General features: G+C 50.9%; 6 protein-coding genes across 6 annotated transcripts; 1 reads left to right on the plus strand and 5 right to left on the minus strand.

The window, feature by feature from the left end:
• Positions 1-124: 124 nt before the first annotated feature.
• Positions 125-6,760, plus strand: Asppvi_007509 (putative SNF2 family helicase; the record flags this gene model as incomplete). The annotated part of the gene is made up of 5 exons (XM_043303396.1): positions 125-425; positions 479-623; positions 678-1,418; positions 1,475-6,397; positions 6,457-6,760. 5 exons carry the CDS (start codon positions 125-127, stop codon positions 6,758-6,760), a joined length of 6,414 nt encoding a protein of 2,137 aa, XP_043159331.1.
• Positions 6,761-7,414: 654 nt separating this feature from the next.
• Positions 7,415-8,397, minus strand: Asppvi_007510 (complex I 24 kDa subunit family protein; the record flags this gene model as incomplete). Its single annotated transcript, XM_043303397.1, has 3 exons — positions 7,415-7,807; positions 7,884-8,174; positions 8,275-8,397. The coding sequence occupies 3 exons, from the start codon at positions 8,395-8,397 to the stop codon at positions 7,415-7,417; spliced, it is 807 nt and encodes a 268-aa protein (XP_043159332.1).
• Positions 8,398-8,803: 406 nt separating this feature from the next.
• Asppvi_007511 (uncharacterized protein) lies at positions 8,804-9,328 on the minus strand (the record flags this gene model as incomplete). Its single annotated transcript, XM_043303398.1, has 1 exon — positions 8,804-9,328. One exon carries the CDS (start codon positions 9,326-9,328, stop codon positions 8,804-8,806), a length of 525 nt encoding a protein of 174 aa, XP_043159333.1.
• A 346-nt stretch (positions 9,329-9,674) lies between these two features.
• aah1 (adenosine deaminase) lies at positions 9,675-10,739 on the minus strand (the record flags this gene model as incomplete). The annotated part of the gene is made up of 1 exon (XM_043303399.1): positions 9,675-10,739. The coding sequence occupies one exon, from the start codon at positions 10,737-10,739 to the stop codon at positions 9,675-9,677; it is 1,065 nt and encodes a 354-aa protein (XP_043159334.1).
• Positions 10,740-11,358: 619 nt separating this feature from the next.
• Asppvi_007513 (L-threonylcarbamoyladenylate synthase) lies at positions 11,359-12,660 on the minus strand (the record flags this gene model as incomplete). Its single annotated transcript, XM_043303400.1, has 1 exon — positions 11,359-12,660. One exon carries the CDS (start codon positions 12,658-12,660, stop codon positions 11,359-11,361), a length of 1,302 nt encoding a protein of 433 aa, XP_043159335.1.
• A 782-nt stretch (positions 12,661-13,442) lies between these two features.
• Asppvi_007514 (putative DUF814 domain protein) lies at positions 13,443-16,942 on the minus strand (the record flags this gene model as incomplete). Its single annotated transcript, XM_043303401.1, has 4 exons — positions 13,443-15,087; positions 15,141-16,720; positions 16,782-16,850; positions 16,910-16,942. The coding sequence occupies 4 exons, from the start codon at positions 16,940-16,942 to the stop codon at positions 13,443-13,445; spliced, it is 3,327 nt and encodes a 1,108-aa protein (XP_043159336.1).
• Positions 16,943-17,314: the final 372 nt, after the last annotated feature.

The raw sequence follows: 17,314 nt of genomic DNA on the forward strand, positions 1-17,314 counted from the left end.
TATGAACCCACGTGACATATACGTGCCCTATCAATCTTGTCTACTATCCCCCATCGTACCTATACTCAAAGTTCATTTAAAGGAAAAATACCTTTCAGAAACACGTCAATTGCTATAAGCATACATGCCTCGTCGCCCCAGACAGGCGGGCCCGGCCCCCGCGCCTCCAGACGGACTTGATCCTGACATCCCTGAGGTAGTCAGATCGCAGCCGTATTCCGGAACAATGTCAGCAAAGGCTCGACTTGCTTCTCACCTTCCTCCTTTGTATAAGCTGGAAGACATCTACGAGCACATGACAAAGAGAGCGTTGGAGCTCAACTTCGGTGATGTCTTGTCTCACTTGGGCTCGAAGCCTTTGCGTGTTGTCACCATGTGCTCCGGAACTGAGAGTCCTCTGCTTGCTTTGGAAATGGTGCAAAACGGTAAGTAGTAACCTTTCCAGCTTCTCGATATGGCAAACTGACATTCGACGTAGTCCTCAGGAAAAATTTTGGAAAGAACTTCGAGTTTCGTCATCTGTTTAGCGCTGAGATTGTGCCCTTCAAACAGGCATATATTGAGCGTAATTTCCATCCCCGATTCCTCTTCCGAGATGTAAAACAGTTGAAGAACCGGTTCGCGTAAGTAGATGCTTCGTCCTTCAAGCTTGACTGATTGTGCTGATCACCATTTAGACAAACGGCATATGGTTCTCTCGAGAAAATTCCCAAGAATCCTGATTTGGTGATCGCGGGGTTCTCATGCGTTGACTTCTCTGGCTTGAACAATAAGAGAAAGACCCTTGATGAACAGGGCGAGTCTGGAGGCACCTTCTGGGGTATCATTCGCTATGCCGTAGCCTACCGTCCGCGGATTGTGGTGCTGGAGAATGTCAAAACTGCGCCATGGGAAAAAATTGCAGAGCATTGGAACGAGATAAACTATGTCGCTGTCCACAATAGTGTCGATACCAAGGCGTATTATCTGCCGCAGACCCGAGAGCGGGGATACATGCTCTGTATCGACCGAAACCTCTTGGGCAAGCATGGCCTTTCTGAAGAGAGCGTGATGGATTGGCCAAAGATTTTCGATAATTTCAAACGTCCTGCGAGCTCCCCAGCAGGTATGTTCCTATTGGACGCGGACGATCCAAGGCTCGAACAGATCGAGAAAGACATGTCAATTCGGGTCACGTCCACGACAGTAAGAGCCACCATCGATTGGACAAAGTACCAAGCTCGTCATCAGAACTACCGTTCCACCCAGGAACTTGGTTTTGAACGGCCGATAAGCAAGTCTCAAGATAGCGGTGTATGCCAGATGCTGGACTTTGCCTGGCAGACGTGGTTTAGATACTTGCCCGAACGAATCTGGGATACCATTGATGTCAACTTCTTGCGCAAGCTGGTTGAAGGATATGATATGAATTTTAAAGAGTAAGGTGGTCCCTTCCCTTCGAAGAAATGAGCAACCCGGCTAACGTATGTCACAGGAGATGCATTGAGCTTTCCCAAGGCGTTGAACGAGAGGTTGATAGTCGCGCGTTTGGCATTGTCGGCTGCATCACACCCTCAGGTATCCCATATATCACCACGAGAGGCGGCCCCCTGTGTGGGCTTGAAGCACTGGCGCTGCAAGGTCTGCCCTTGGACAGACTTTTGCTCACCAGAGAGTCACCGCGGGATCTGCAGGATCTCGCCGGGAATGCCATGAGCTCAACTGTCGTCGGTGCTGCAGTGCTCTCCGCCCTTATCGTGGGACATAAACTGCTGCCGCCAGGTAAGCAGCCATCTACTCCAAGTAATCGTATCCCTAAGCACGGGATAATGGGCCTCCGTGAGGATTTTCTTAAGATGCCGCGGGTCTTGCAGCTCAGCCAAGCCGGCCCAGTCAATATCCCAGATCTTCAAATGCAAGCCGCAAGCAGCGCAAGGTACTGCTTATGCGAGAGGCAGTCTGGTGTAAAGCAAGATATCTTGAAGTGCACCTTGTGTGCGCATACTGCTTGCTCTGACTGCGCCGGTAATCCATCTCATGCATACCATCGGTGGTCCAATTTGATTCGCAGTCAGCCATCTGATTTCATCAGAAGGCTCAAGAGCATACTGCCCGCTAGATTGATCATGTCTGGATTGGATCGCGAAAGCTATCGTTCTTTCGATAGAAGCCTATCTGGAACCCCCGATCATGTTTGGGAAAAATACTTGGATGCCGTTATCAGAACTGTTGGCGATGAGCTCCGTTTTTTGGATGTACGACGCAGTGAAGTTTGGACTGCTGTCTATGAAGGAAAGTGCTCCGTTTTGAAACTCATCATCAGTGCCTCCGCAATTGAGTGGTTGCTTTTTGCGAAGCCACTCGATTCGGAGCCTGCCCTGTCCCTTCACCGTGAGATCCTATCGAAGCCCATTGCGCGCATGATGCCGGAACCAGACACACTCAGAGGCATCTGGGAGGTGTGCGCCCCATTGAGTTCAAAGTTTACATTGACTATCTCAGGTACTGGCAGTCAGGTCCCGACTTACGAGGCACGTTGCGGTCTGCAAAAGAGGGAGTTTGTTAATGCCAGCCGGTGGAATCGTCTGGAGGTTCAAGGCTCCAGCTATGATTGTCGGCATCTTGAAGTCGACATCCGTGGAACCTATCAACTTCTGGCTGACTGCGGCACTGCAAATGGATGCCTGCACAAGAAAGAGGCCACCGACGCAGACCCTGAAGTGTATTTGTTCCTTGACCCCACAAAGCTGGGAGAGCCGAAGAACGACTCTTTTGTATTCGCTTTGGAGCATCAGCGTAACCCCGGCTATGGGTCTCGAATCACGATCGCCGAATTATCACACAAATGGCGCTCTTCCAAAGCAAGCGATGCTCGGAGAAATGTCAGCGCATATTACCGCAAATGGGTCCAGGTTCAGACCATGAGCCTGCAGCTATACGCCMCAGATTTCAATATCAACTGTTCTGGCCTGCGGCCAGGGACAACTGTCTTCATGGCAAATGCTGGCTGCCACGATGCAAACATCCCCCTGTTATCCCTCTCCGCACCAGCTGATGCCATTGACTCTCTATGGTGTAAAGGGCCATGGCAAGTAACCAATCCAACAGAATCGACATCTCTGCTGCGAGATTTTGCTTGGTTGCTTCAGAAGTCTTCCGAGTTGTCTGGCTTTCAGGATTGGAACCCAATTACCACATATGTTTCACTGGGCGAAGAAACCGGCTCCCTCTGCGCTGTGTGCACTCCTCCAAAGCCGAGAATAATGTGGGGTCGGGATATTAAAGGCTCGATCAGAGCATATGAAGACCCAAGGGATGCAGCTCTGTATGAGCGCCAGGTAAAAGCGAAGCCATCGCCGTTCCTGATATTTCGCCGTGTCGATGAAGACAATGTTGGCCACTTCCTTGTCACCCTGAACGTGCAAACCCTGTTGCATAAAGCCCATGCAAAACTGGGCAGCTCCGGATCAAACAATCCCTCGTTTTACTGGCGTCTTGTTCCAAACGCCCATGATGAACGAAGATTCCCGTTCCCTACGTTCAATTTGCTGAGCAACAGAAACGATCCGCCTCACAGCCAACCGCCAAATTTTCGGAAAGCTTTGAGACCGGAGCAATTGAGGTCATTGACATGGATGTTAGAACAAGAAAAGGATGGCATTGCGCCCTTCGTCGAGGAGGAGGTCGAAGAGGCAATTCTTCCATCCATGATGTGGCGTGCAGAGGGCAAGGTCATGGTCCAGAGAACTGTCCGCGGTGGTGTCTTAGCGGACGATGTAGGATACGGCAAGACGGCGATCACATTGGGGCTCATTGACGTGCAGCATAGCAGGGGTCATGATACTATACCAAAGCCCATTGCGGGCTTCATCCCCACTAAAGCGACTCTTGTTCTCGTGCCCCAAATCGTGCTTCAGCAATGGCAGTTGGAAATCACAAAATTCGTTGGCAAAAAGTATGAGGTTCTGGTGCTGCCTTCTGGAACAGAACTGTCAAAAAAGATGATCAGCGATATCCTTCGTGCCGATATTATATTGGTCCCTTGGTCTGTTCTCAATCACCAGTCATATTATGAGAGAATGCAAAGATTCACGGGCATGCCACGAGTTCCCGAAAACGCAGGTCGGAACTTCGATGCTTGGTTTGCTGAGGCACAAAAATCCCTCCGAGAACATGTCCAAATTCTGATGGATCAAGGACCCCACGAATTTCTGGAATCTCTGCGCAAGAAGCGTCAAATGGTCAAGGCCACTCATGGAAACCGCACCTACACCCCGTCAAAGCGGCTTAGAGGGAAGCAGTATGCGGCAGCGCACGAGACGAATGATACCAAGCCGGAGTGTGGCATGCAGTACGCAGACTTGTCTAGCGCAGAGTCGGATGGGGATGGCGACGGAGATCTTGAGTCTGTGCGGGCAAACGTAGTGCATTTCATTGAGCTCCAGTCCGAAGCTGCAAGAGCGGACGCCACGGATACGCCTGACGGGTCCTACTCTGAGGATGATACTGCATACGAAGAAGAGTCTTCGACGGAGGGCAACGCTCAAACGAACGCAGGCCCCAACAAAGATGGCACGAGCCGAAAGAGAAAGCGTGACCAGTCAAGCACTGAAAAGGCAAAAAGGACGTGGGACGACCGGAAAGAATTCAACATCATCAGAAATAAAAGAAACCAACAGTGGTATACGGTCAAGACTCCTCTCCTGCACGCATTCCTGTTCCACCGTATCGTCATCGATGAATTCACATATGCAGGTAACGAGCGACTCGCGCCTCTTCTGGCCCTGCGAGCTCGTTCGAAGTGGGTTCTCTCAGGAACTCCACCGTTGAACGATTTTGCCGATGTCAAAACCATCGCACCCTTCTTGGGAATCCATTTGGGAGTCGATGATGAGAACACTTCGTCCCAGAACCATCGTCTGAAGGTTCTGCGCAAAAACCGCTCAGATGCAGAAATTTTCCAGTCCTGGCGGGCTCCGCACAGCGAGGCATGGCATCGCAACCGCCATGAGGCTGCTCAAAGGTTTCTAGATCAGTTTGCACGCCGAAACATAGCGGATATTGACGAAATCCCTTTTTCGGAGCACCTTATTCTGATTGATCAGTCCCCAGCTGAGTGTGCAATCTACCTCGAGCTGTACAAGCAGCTGATGACGCACAACAAGCAGCTGCGTCGAAGTAGGCGCGGACGATTCAAAAATGATCAGAACGAAAGACTGGACGAACTCATCAGCAGCAGTATGTCACCGGAAGAAGCTCTTCTCAAGCGCTGTTGCTCATTGACACTGAAAGGCCGCTGGGAGGAGGAGAAACCAGAAGCCGTCACCTGCAGTTCTTTGATTGCAACTCGGAAGGAGCAACTGGTTAATCTTCGAGCCGAATTTTCGAGTAAGATGAAATTGGCCTCCTGGCTCTATTTCAGACGGGATCTGGAATATGAGAAATTTCACAAATTCGCCGAGGGTATCCTTATGCATAAGTTTGGTGACGAGGCAGTGACTACTGAAGCCTTTCTGCTTTTCAAGTCTGCTATGTGCGCATCGCATCCCGACGACTGGAAGTTTTTCTTCGCCGAAAAGCGGTTCAGCCCAAAGAAACCAGGCAGCCCGGAAGAACGGACCAGCCCAGAGGAAGCTGAATCTGGGACGGCCGTCTCGCAGAGAGATACAGGGAGCGTTGAGAGCAACAATATGGGAGAAGTGGACAACCAACTGCAGGGTCCCCCCGAGAAAGCAAAACGCGTGGCCGGCAAGGGAGCACAGAAACGCCAGGCAGAGAAGACAAAGCGCGCTGAGGTTAAGAAAGATCAATGCAGCGAACTTCCGATCAAGCCGACGAAATTCGATGATTTTGAGCTCTGTATGGATGAGATTACGTCCACCTTGCGGAACATAATGTCGGAGTGGGTTCTGCGTGAAAGAGCTCTGAGGTTTCTCAGAACCGTGCGAATGCTGCAAACTAACCGACAAACACCTGACTGCGACTGCTGCAGAGATAAAGTACAGTCGCGCAGTGACTCCAATGTCGTTGGATCCTGCGGTCATGCACTCTGTAAGGACTGCGCTTTGAAGACTGTTCGGGCTGAAGAATGCGTCGTCGACAACTGCCGTGGCTCAGGTACAAGATTCAACGTGATCAATGCTGCCTCACTCGGTTTCGAAGGGGACCGGAGCACTCAATATGGAGGCAGGAAGATGGACAAATTGGTCGAGATTGTCAAAGGAATTCCCAACCAGGAACGAGCAATCCTTTTCATCCAGTTCCCTGAACTCATTGATGTTGCTTCTAAAGCATTTGATTTGGCGAAAATAACTCACACAGTGATAACCGCGCGCGACACCAAGAAGATTGAAGACTTTAAGAAGGGTAATGAAAAGGTCGTGATACTGAATCTGGGTAGCGAGACGGCTGCTGGATTGTGAGTGACCTTCCACTGACTCTTTGTTTGCCTTCTTTCTCATCTAATATTCTTGACAGAAACCTGCAGTGCACAAACCACGTCATCTTCCTCTCGCCTATGCTCGCAGAGACGCAGTACGATTATGATTCCTCGATAACACAGGCAATCGGTCGTGCCCTTCGCTACGGTCAGACGAGATGCGTCCACGTTTACCATCTGCTCGTGAAGAGAACAATTGACATCAATATTTTTCAGGAGAGACATAGGAAGATCCTGGTCGAGCGAAATGGTCAGGCTGTTTTGGTAAACGCTGATGAATGTCTTGCTGGAGAAGCGTTAAACTGTCAGGGACCAGCCTTGGTTGTGGATAACTTTTTGTGAGAACGACTCCGCGGCGTTTGTGTGCCTGGTGCTGCTTGATGGTTCTTAGTTTTTTGTATGATTAAGCGTCATGTCAGTGATGAGATAAATGTAGGATTAGACAGTTCTCGAACTTCAATGTAATATTATGATTGTCCGAATTTCACGGAAGGACCGACCCCTACATAGTAGGGGTCGGTTGGTTAAGGTGGTAAGTAGAGAGAAATGAAAGAGGGTTTACTACAGTGGAGATATTCTGGGTGAACAATGACCAAACATACACATACTAGGGTAACCTGGTCATACCGCAGTCCTCGTCTCTCCAGTAGGCTCAGTAGATCGATATTCGCTAATGTATCGAGTGCTTGGATCTCCTCTATATGGAGAGGTAATCAGGAATTTGGACGAACAGGACTAGAAAACGGAGCTCCGTTGCGATTGTTTAGCAAACATCTATGGTAGGTGGTCTTCCATCATGTCTGTATACCGCCAGGCAAAGGAACTTCAGACTAACGTACTATACATGGTAGATATCTAGAAATCATGCAGTGTCAGAAGGCCTCACATCTCTCTCATGGACGAGACTGCGAAGATTCCACTGGAAAGGAAAAAGAAATCAAGCTGCAATAGAAGACTTTGAATTGGTAAACCGAGGGGTTATAATACGGAACATGATTAAGCCTGCTGATCCAAGGCACCGTCCTTCCGCATCATGGTCTCGGGGTCCCACACAGGATTTTGCAGGTTCGTGAGCCCGGCACTGTTCTCGCAGGTCTGTCTTCCGCTCAGAGGCCCTGGCGCGGGCACCTTGACTTCCTTGCCGCTCTCCGCGGCTGTGGCGGACTCCTTTAGGGCTGTGAGAAGGGTCTTGATCGACTCGGGCGTGAGATCTTCGTAGTAGTCGTCGTTGATCTGGACCATGGGGGCATTGACACAGGCACCCAGGCACTCGACCTCAATGAAAGTGAAAAGGCCGTCTTCTGTTGTGTGTCCGGCAGTGATGCCCAGATGCTCCTGGATAGCTTCGAGGATCTTGGTGCTACCGCAGCCACCGAGCTGGCAGGGTGTCTAATCACCGCTTGCGTTAGCGCAGCCGTCCAAAACTACCGATTCCCTCATATTAAACATATGGCGGTATTCATACCGTAGTGCAGAGCTGAACAAAGTACTTTCCAACCGGCTCACGGTTGTACATGGTGTAGAAGGTAGCGACTTCGTAAACGCGCATTGGGGGCATCTCAAGGATACGGGCGACTTCGTTCATGACGCTGATGCTGGTATAGCCGTGCTGACGCTGGCCCAAGTCCAAAAGGGGCATAACAGCACCCTTCTTGTATTGGGGAGGGTAGCGTTTGAGGATCTCATCGACGAGTTTCATGTTCTGCTCGGAGAACTTGAAAGGGATAGAGGGGTTGTTGTGAGGCTTGTTGCGATGCTAGAACTCCGAACAGTACCAGTCAGCCACTGTCATTTGTACATTCCCACGACGAAGGATATCCGAATATGCCGCAATAGCTGATACTCTTCATACGTACCACGGCAAGTGTATCGCTGTAACGTTGCGGGCCAGCCGAGAACGGTCTGCATTGGGACTTGGGAATCTGGTGGAACAATTGGCGGCCAACCCGCGGGATAGCGGGGAAGAACTTGGAAGCCATTGCTGGCGAAGGAGAGGAGTGAAGAGCGGGATCGAAAACGAGGAGAACGGATTGAGGCTGTTGCGATGATGGCCGGAGTTGCAGATGAATTCAATGGAGTCGACAAGGCGTTTTGCAGGTGTGGCGATCAGCCAATCAGCGCTAAGAGATTACTCCACTGAACGACTTGAGGATTGAGCGCAACATCAACTGCGCAATTGACGATGAATTGTTCTCGAAGATGAGATAGATATTATCTGGATATCTTCAAAATCTTGAGGACCGCTCATAACATGACCTTCAGCAAGAACTGCTCGCCAATGATGGATTCTCCATGCAGATTCAACTATTAAACAGGTACAAACGCTATCATGAATCATAACTGCAGCAATCACAGGCCCCAGAAGCCTCAATTCCAAGGAGCAACTCAAACATTCTCCATCTTATAAACCTCATATGCCACCTCCTCATACGGATGCGCCTTCTTCAACGCCTCGACCGCCTCCAGCATAACCGATCGTCCCAGACACATAATCTCCACCTTCATTTCCTCGACAGTCTCCAACTGTCCAACCGATCCAATGGCAGGATTCGCATCTCCAGCAGGCAGAAACTGTCCTTGCCCGGGCATCTGGAAGGCGCACTTGCGGTACTTGCCTCCGGGGAAGGTACCAGCTCCAGTAGCAAAGATGGCCTCTTTGCACTGTTCGAGGTGCGAGTGTGGCACGAAGAAGATGAGCTTGTAGCGGTCGGGAATTGCCGTAGACATTGTTCTCTTATAGGAACAAAATGGGAGTCTGGCTGTTGTTTTGGTTGTAGGGAGAGTGGTTATATAACAAACTGTAGAAAGCGGGGATCTTGAGACGAGCAGTAGAGGGGGAAGAGAGCGGACAGACTGGAAGAGCGTCTTGCAGGCTGCTTGTCTGGCCAAATCGACTGCTTTCAAGCTCATCTGCTACTGCTGTGAGCAGGTATGTAGGAGAGTGGTAGATGGCTGCTGTTGATGATATTGCCCAGTCACTTATGCTTAGCGAATTATTGTTGCTTCTAAGATAGGAATCGATGACATCAGGTGACAGCGAAAGCGCGTGGTTAATCAACATCGAGTAGACGTTCCATTGAATAGACTCATTATTTTGATTTCTTAAGCCTAGCTCAGGTATTGCTGAGCACCTCACATTTCACTGTATCAATTGATATACACTTGTCAAAATTCATCTAATACGCTGCTCATATACACATCTGCACACAAGAATCTAAACACCAAATACAGTCATAGGTCGCGTTCTCATAAGTCATTAAGCAACGACAGTATGCTTCTGTACATGATCATCAATGCGCTTGAGTAGCTCAGCTTTCCTCGTTTCATCAATCCAGCTCTCGGTGACACTATTCTCGGCAATGATCCTCCACTCCTGGATGGAAAGCTGAAACGCCTCCTGAACAGCACAGTAATTATCGAGAATATAGCCTCCAAAGTAAGCCGGATCATCACTATTGATCGAGAATTTGACACCGGCATCCAGAAACTTCCGAATGGGCACTTGTTCCACCGACTGAACGCACCGAAGTCGCACATTCGACAACGGACAGACGGTCAACATGATTCCTTCGCGCGCCACCCTCGCCATCAGCTCCGGATCCTCAACCAGCCGAATTCCATGGTCGATACGCTGTGCCCCAAGCTCCAACGCAGTACTGATATACGTCGGATCTCCCTCCTCGCCCGCATGCGCCGTCAGGCGGATACCCATATCGGACGCGGAAGCGTAAATCTCGCGAAACATGTCCTTCGGCGGCCCAACCTCAGATGATGACCAGCCGAGGCCATGCACAATTCCAGTCTCGAAATGGTTGCTACCAAGCGCCAACTCATACAGCTTGGTCGCAGAGTCGACCGGCAAATGGCGCACAAAGCACAGAATCAACCGGGTCGACAGACCTAGTTCCCTTTCTGCTCGCTTGCACCCAGCCGTGAAGCCGGAGACAACGGTCTCGTAGTCGATGCCGCGGGCCTGGTGGACCTGCGGGTCGAAGAAGACCTCGGCATGGTGGACGCCGTCCGCGTGTGCCTTCTGGAAATACGCCCAGGCGAGGTCGGCGAAGTCGGACTCGTGGTGCAACACGGACATGCCGTGGAAGTAGAAGTCGAGGAAGTCATTTAGTGAAGTGAACTCACCGTAGCGGGCTCTGAGCGTTTCGACTGAGGCGTAGGCTGGGTGGGTTGCTGGGTCCGGTAGTTGTATGTTGTTTCTCTCTGCTAGCTGGAAAATCAATTCAGGTGTGACGCAGCCTTCCAGGTGGACATGATGCTCGCACTTGGGTAGGCCATGCAGGAAATCGTGCAGTTGTGATTGACACATTGTCGATGCTGGTATCTGGAGTAGGAATGCGAGGACAACGCGTAAAGGAGAGGAACTCGGACTGGTCGAAAGAGGGACAAAAGCTCAGATGGACATTCCTCCAAGTAGATTTATGAATACTTAGTAACAACGGATCTCGGGTCAAATCAGGTCAAATGATCGATGGACACCCGTCGGGCTTTCATCGAGCAATTGAAGCGTCCGTACTGACTCATTATTGAGAACAATCGTTATCCTTCGATCTGCAGAAGATGTGACTGATAAGAGAGTACTCTGCCAGAATTAGAGTTCTATTAAGCAACGTGCGACCAGATAAGTGGAGCTAGACATTGCTTCGCTGGGCATCTCAAGAGGTTGTTCACTATCGTGACTCTCGGAGGTTGCCGACAGCGGAGGAATCGTCGGAGGAGGCCTTGATCTTTCCATGGATCTGAGAGGCAAGAAGCTACAAATCATCTGCCAGAAGATAAAGTCGATCAACGTCTACCTGTATATACGTCCTCGCTCCTTAGGTCTGCTGAATGATGCAAATTCGTATTAATCCATTATATGTCACTCCAGATTCATATCCTGAAGAGAGTAAAATCCGAAAGCAAGTACCGTAGTCTATTTCCAATTATTATAATTTTAGCACAGTCCCAGCAGCCTTCCTGAGCCGGTTCATCACGGCAGCAGCGAGGTCTCCCTGGGAATCCGAAACACCCTCCACGTAGATGACATCCACCTCCATTTCATCCATGGCTCGCAAGGCCGAGAAAAGACCCCGCGCGATAGACTCGATGTTATCCCCCAGGTGGCAGTCAAAAGCCTCCCTGATGATCTCGCAATTGTTAATCCTGTCCTTCACAGGAACAGAGAAGCACACCAGGTCATCCACCAGGGACGGGATAGGTTTCAATGTCTTCTTGATGTCCTCCTCTGATACTAGACCCAAGCCTCGCTTCCATTGCCGGGTTCGTACGATGCCAATCATATGAGCCCTAATAGCAGTATCTTCCAAGTCCTTGTACACATATTTTGCGATCGCCTCCTCGCTGGACCCGGCACAGAATAATACTACACGCGCCTTGGGCGAGTAGTGTCGGTATTTCATGCCAGGAGCCCGAGGGATCTCCTTGACGTCGAGAGTGCCGTCATGGTAAGCGATCTGTACATTCTCCCATCCAGGTACCGCCCTTATTTCCTCAATACCAACTCCGCCTGGCCTTAGTATGGCCGGAGGGTTGCTCAACCCGTCAACAACCGTGCTCTCCACTCCCACCCCACAGGGCCCACCATCGAGTATCAGATCGATCCGTCCCTGAAGGTCCTGATAAACGTGCTCAGCGGCAGTCGGAGAAGGTTTCGTAGACGCATTAGCCGAAGGAGCCGCCAGTGGCCGGTCCGCAACATGGATCAACAAGCGAGCCAGCGGCGACGCAGACATTCGTACACCAAACGTGGTCAAATTCGCGGTGACTTCGCCAGCGAGCAGCGACCCGGACGGGTTATGGAGGAGTATTGTGAGCGGACCGGGCCAGAAGCGCTCGATCAAAGGCTGGTAGATGGCAGGAATGGAATTTCTCGCGGTTCTCGTTGCGCGCGTGGGACTCGACGACGCCGGGTTGAGAAGTCGTTCTAGCATCTCTACGGAATCGACATGAACAATCAATGGGTTGTCTGACGGCCGCTGTTTAGCCTTGTAAATGCCCTGCACTGCATCACTCCGCGTCGCATCCGCTCCCAAGCCATAGACCGTCTCTGTAGGAAACGCAACAGGTATATCGCTCGTTCGGAGAAGACGAGCAGCTTCTTCGATCGCCGAGGATTCGGGCGTCTTCTGGCTGCGTTCACTTGCCCACCATTCTGCGAGTGATCGCTTCCCAGGGTCTTCTTTGTTTAGTCGTCGGACAGACAAAATTCGAGTATCTCGTGGCGTCATGGTTGCGGTAGTCGTGCTGAAGAAATGGGCCAAGCTGCGCCGACAGCCGCCTGCGACAAGGCGAGACGTGATGGACACCAGCTTGGACCGTGTGGTTGTGATTACAGGCGTCTCTAATCACCGGCAGACAGTGAGGAAATCAGAAATCTGCCCAAGACGCCAAGAAGATCCAAGTAATAGATTTATCAGAAGATCGAGGAATTGTTGACAACCGCGGGGTGACTCAAGGAAGAAAAGAAAATTGAGGCCTAGTGGGGGCATAAGGCGCAAGCCCCGCGCTTTGTTTATCTATGCGATGAAGAATATTGTCGAGTGGCTTGTCCTCGTGTCAATCCCTCTAAGGGATTATTGAAGCCTAAAATTGCACCTATGTAATGATTTAACACGGGATTGACGTCGTTGATTGACGATCTCAAACATGCTCAGAATTTCTCTGGGGATGACGTCGATCTGCATGACTAAGCGAGTCCAACGTGTAAGTTAGTTAACTATAAGGCGTGATCATAAGGATGGCTACCTTAGACTTTCTGCCAGCTAGATGACAGGTGTCGTGCTATTCTTTGACATATGATATCATTTTGCTCAATAATACAAAGCACTAAAGGAGAGGGAAAGGTTGATATATATTCTAGAAACCTGTTGTAAGAGGGAAATCCGCTATGTCGGCCCAGTACTTTCGACATGCGGATACTATAGCCACCACCAATACTATATACAGTATATTCAAGACAGCCGGTCAAAGCTGGGATTGGCTCTTGACTACCATGTAGATATCTCAAGGTCTATTTTTTCTTTCCACCTTTGCCTCCCTTGTTCCCACTGCTGCCCCCTTTCCCTTTGCCCTTTGCGTCACCTCCACTAGCCCCTCCGCCAGTCATGATTCGGACTTTGGGAACGGGGACAGTGTTAATGATCTCGGTGTCCTTCCATGCCTTGAAAAGCTCTCCCTCGCGTGCTCTTAGCTTCTCGGCATCAGCTATGCTAATACCAGCTTCCTCAGCCTGCTCCTTTTTCACCTTTCCGGTGGTGGTTTCTGCCACCCATCGGCCAAGGATCTCTTTGACGGCCTTCCCTTTCTTTACCGTGCCCGGCTGTAACTTGACACGGTACTTGTAGCGACCAAGCGCTGCCCATGGAGCACAGATCGGAATGGCGGCAAGAATTTCGTCTTCTGGGCGAGGGGTGCCAATCAGTGCTGGAATCCAAGTGAGGTCTGCCGCCTCAGCAGCAGCAGTCTCTTCATTGTAATCATCAGCTGCACCCTCATCAAAAAGTGCTTGCCGTCTCCGCTCTGCTTCTGCAGCACGCTCATGTTGCGCTTTCCGCCGCTTCTTCTGGGCCTCAGCTTCTCGTTCGCGCTGCGCTTTCGCCGCGGCGGCAGCAGCCGCCTTCTCAGCTTTGGCACTCTTAGCACCTACCAGGCGAAGGGCAAGCTCACGCTCCTCTTCATCCTGGTGGGCATATTTATCTGCGCCTTTTTTGCCTTTCCCCTTCTTTCCCTTCGCTGGCGCTGGCGCTGCTTTCTTCGAACTTGCCGGTTTCACCGGTGCGGGTACCCCGTTCGCTGTTGCTTTTGGAGTTTGGCTGACTTCTTTCGAGTCAGCGGTGGGCTCGAGCGATCCTTCTTTGCTCAGCTGGCTTGGTTCACTTGTGTCTTGAGATGTTGCCGCTCTCTCTTCCGGAGGCTCCGCTTCCTCCGCCGCCGTCTGTTCCTGGAAAGTTTGTGTTGCCTCACCCTCACCTTGAGATTCGTCGTCCTCCTCACCACCCCTAGGCTCCTCTGTACCCTCTTGCTCTGGGAGAGGCTCAGATACACCCCGTTGTAATGGGTTCCTCGGCGGAATGGAGTCCGGGTTCACTTCTTCATCATCAGACTCGGAGCTAGACTCATTGCTTTGCTCACTTGAACCGTTCGCAGCAGGCTTATCTGTCTCTCCTGGGCCCGATTCTCGCGCCGCGGATTGTTCATTTTCCATAATCTGCTTCGTAGTTTCGCCTTCCTTCGCCACTGGTCCTGTTGGAGTCGCTTCCTCGAATATGTGAATTTTGTGATGCTTCAAACTTTCCTTGCTGATTTGGAACATGACTGCGAACCCAAGAACCAATTGTGACGGGGCGAGAAAGTTCTTTTCACCTTTGACCTCGAATTCTCCAGTCGGTAGAAGACCGCCTGTGGTGGTTTTAGTCACCTGGTTTGCATTGACCCACCATGCTGCCATGACTGCTTTGGATTCCCAAGCGCTCGATGTCGCAACGCAGAGGTTCCCTGCTTGCGAGAGTGTGCTTGGTGGTATAGGCGCATCCGGTGTTCCTGGTCTGTTTTTCACGATCATCGGTCGAGCGCCTTCCAAGTCTGCATGCACAAAAATGTCCCCTTTCTTGAGATGACGACGGTATAGTAACTCGCTCTGCATAGCGTCACGGCCACTGTCAAAGTTAGACTATATAAATAGCGCGACAGAGACAGACGTAGCACATACCCCAGAACTAAGTAGCCCTCAGACGAGATGAAGAACAGGAACTTTTCGAACCAGAAAGGCTTCCTGGCTGGACGGAGGACCTGCTTCTCTTGCTTGAGGTTCCGTTTGAGATCTTCGGTCACTTTCTTCTCATGGCTCTTGAGCGCCTTGGTCGACGACTGTGCCGTCTTCTGCTCTTTCACCGCGGCCATCTTCTTCTGTTCGTAGTATTGAGTAGCATTCGCCCACGGCGAAAGTCCGAGATCGATGTCGATAGTCAGCATTTCAGGGGCTTTCCGAGCTGCTTCCTGCTTTTCGCTCTCCGACTCCTCCTCCGATTCATCGCTTGAGAAGAGCTCATCGGCTGCATCCTGCTCCTCGCTGGCTTCCCCAAGGATCAAAGTAATAGTGTTCTCTTGGAGTTTCAATGGCAATTTGATAATCCGCGCAACTGGATTGCCTCGGCCCTGCTCCATCTCGATCAGACGGGCGATCTCTACCCAGTCCATTCCTTGAGCAATCAGCCCATTGACAGCATCCATTGCCTCCTGCACCCGGTAGACGTTGTCCTCGATCGCAGCCGCTTTGCGCACATGTATTTCCTGCGCCACTTTTAGGGCACCGAGCCGCTTCTCATGCTCCTGCCTGACAGCATCAAGTTTTCTTTTCGCGGCCTCCTCGCGTTCTGTGAGCCGCGATTCCAGTTTCTGAGTCTCCAGCGAGGAAAAGTACTCATCAACCGTGGCGTTGAAAGTGCTAAACTCGAGAATTTTAACCTCTGGTTTCCCTTCAAACTGGCGAGGTTTGAAAGGGTGGAAGTCTTCGTACAAAAGCCCTGCCTTCTGTGACGTTTCCTCAGTATCAGCAATCGGCTCCGCAGGGGGACGTTTATCTTCTTTTGCGACGATATAGCCCGGATGATCTTCCTTTGCCGAGAGTCTGTTCGTCACGCTCTGGGCCTCCTTCAACACACCATTGACCTGCTCCATGAGAGCATCATCTCCCAAAACCTTTTCCAGCGGCGTTGCCGGATCGAACTCCTTGACCGCGAAAGCATGATCGAGTAACAGAGGAGGATACTCCGGGAACCCCTGGGACAAAGCCTTGCGCAGCACATCCACATTTTTCTTCTTCGACTTCTTCGGCGCTGTTCCTTCCTTCGCGGAAGCCTCCGCCTTCTCCAGGGTCTCCTTAATACGGTCCAGCGTGATCTCAGGCACACCGTGGTAATTCTGCTTGTTTGTGACTGTGTACTTGAGACCAACTCTCATCTCCTCTTCGCCCACTCCGGCAGGAACTTGACGGAACAGCGTGAGAATATTGTACTCGCGATCAGTGATGATGATATTGCCGCCAGCGAAGAACTCAAGGAACATGTGGTACATGCCATCGCTGAAGGAGAAGTCGATGACACGGTCGGTGCCGATCTGCTCGATCGATGTGAGTCTCCGCGATTTAAGGAACTTGCGCATACGAGTCACGAATGGAGAAGGGGCCGTTGCCGTTGCGCGCGAGTATTGGGTGACATGGCAGCGGAAACCTGAGTCAACGACGAGTTGCTTGCGATGGTCGGGTTTGGCGAGCTTGAATAGAAATATTCTCTAGCGAGGGGATCAGCATAATCCGATCATCTAATTACCTTTCCAAATCGACCTGACATACCGAGGAAAGGTCGTAAATGTTTGAAACTCGAAGGTTGACAAGCTCCGAGGCGAGTTCCTGGCAAATGACCTGCCGTCGTGTGAGCTTCTGCGACTCTCGCAGGGAAGTTTGAGCTGCGAGAGGCATACCTTGACGTCCAAGGACGAGAATCGTTGCTTCATTTTCCTAGGCTGTTGGCCAGGGACTCCTGGTAGAGTTGATAATCTGGTGAAGATAGTTTTACTGAGACGATCAGAACTGAGGAGAAAATGTGTGGAAAGACGTGACGTATGCGGGGCACAGTAAACCGATCGCTTTAGCAGATTAACCCATATCACCGATTTGTATGAGCCATAATTGGAATCTCATATCAAAACGACCCTTGGTATACTGATGAGGTTTCTATGAGTGCAAAGCTACTTGGTACCGTTGGCGACGGCCACTGACAATCGCCCGGGGCGTAATCGTCCAATCGAGAATTCATCATGTCTAGGCCCCTTTTCCCGCCATGTAACAAAATGGAGTATCTCTATCGAATCCTCAGATCCGCGTAA

The sequence above is a fragment of the Aspergillus pseudoviridinutans genome (assembly GCF_018340605.1).
Source record: "Aspergillus pseudoviridinutans IFM 55266 DNA, scaffold_5, whole genome shotgun sequence".
Lineage (NCBI taxonomy): Eukaryota > Fungi > Ascomycota > Eurotiomycetes > Eurotiales > Aspergillaceae > Aspergillus > Aspergillus pseudoviridinutans.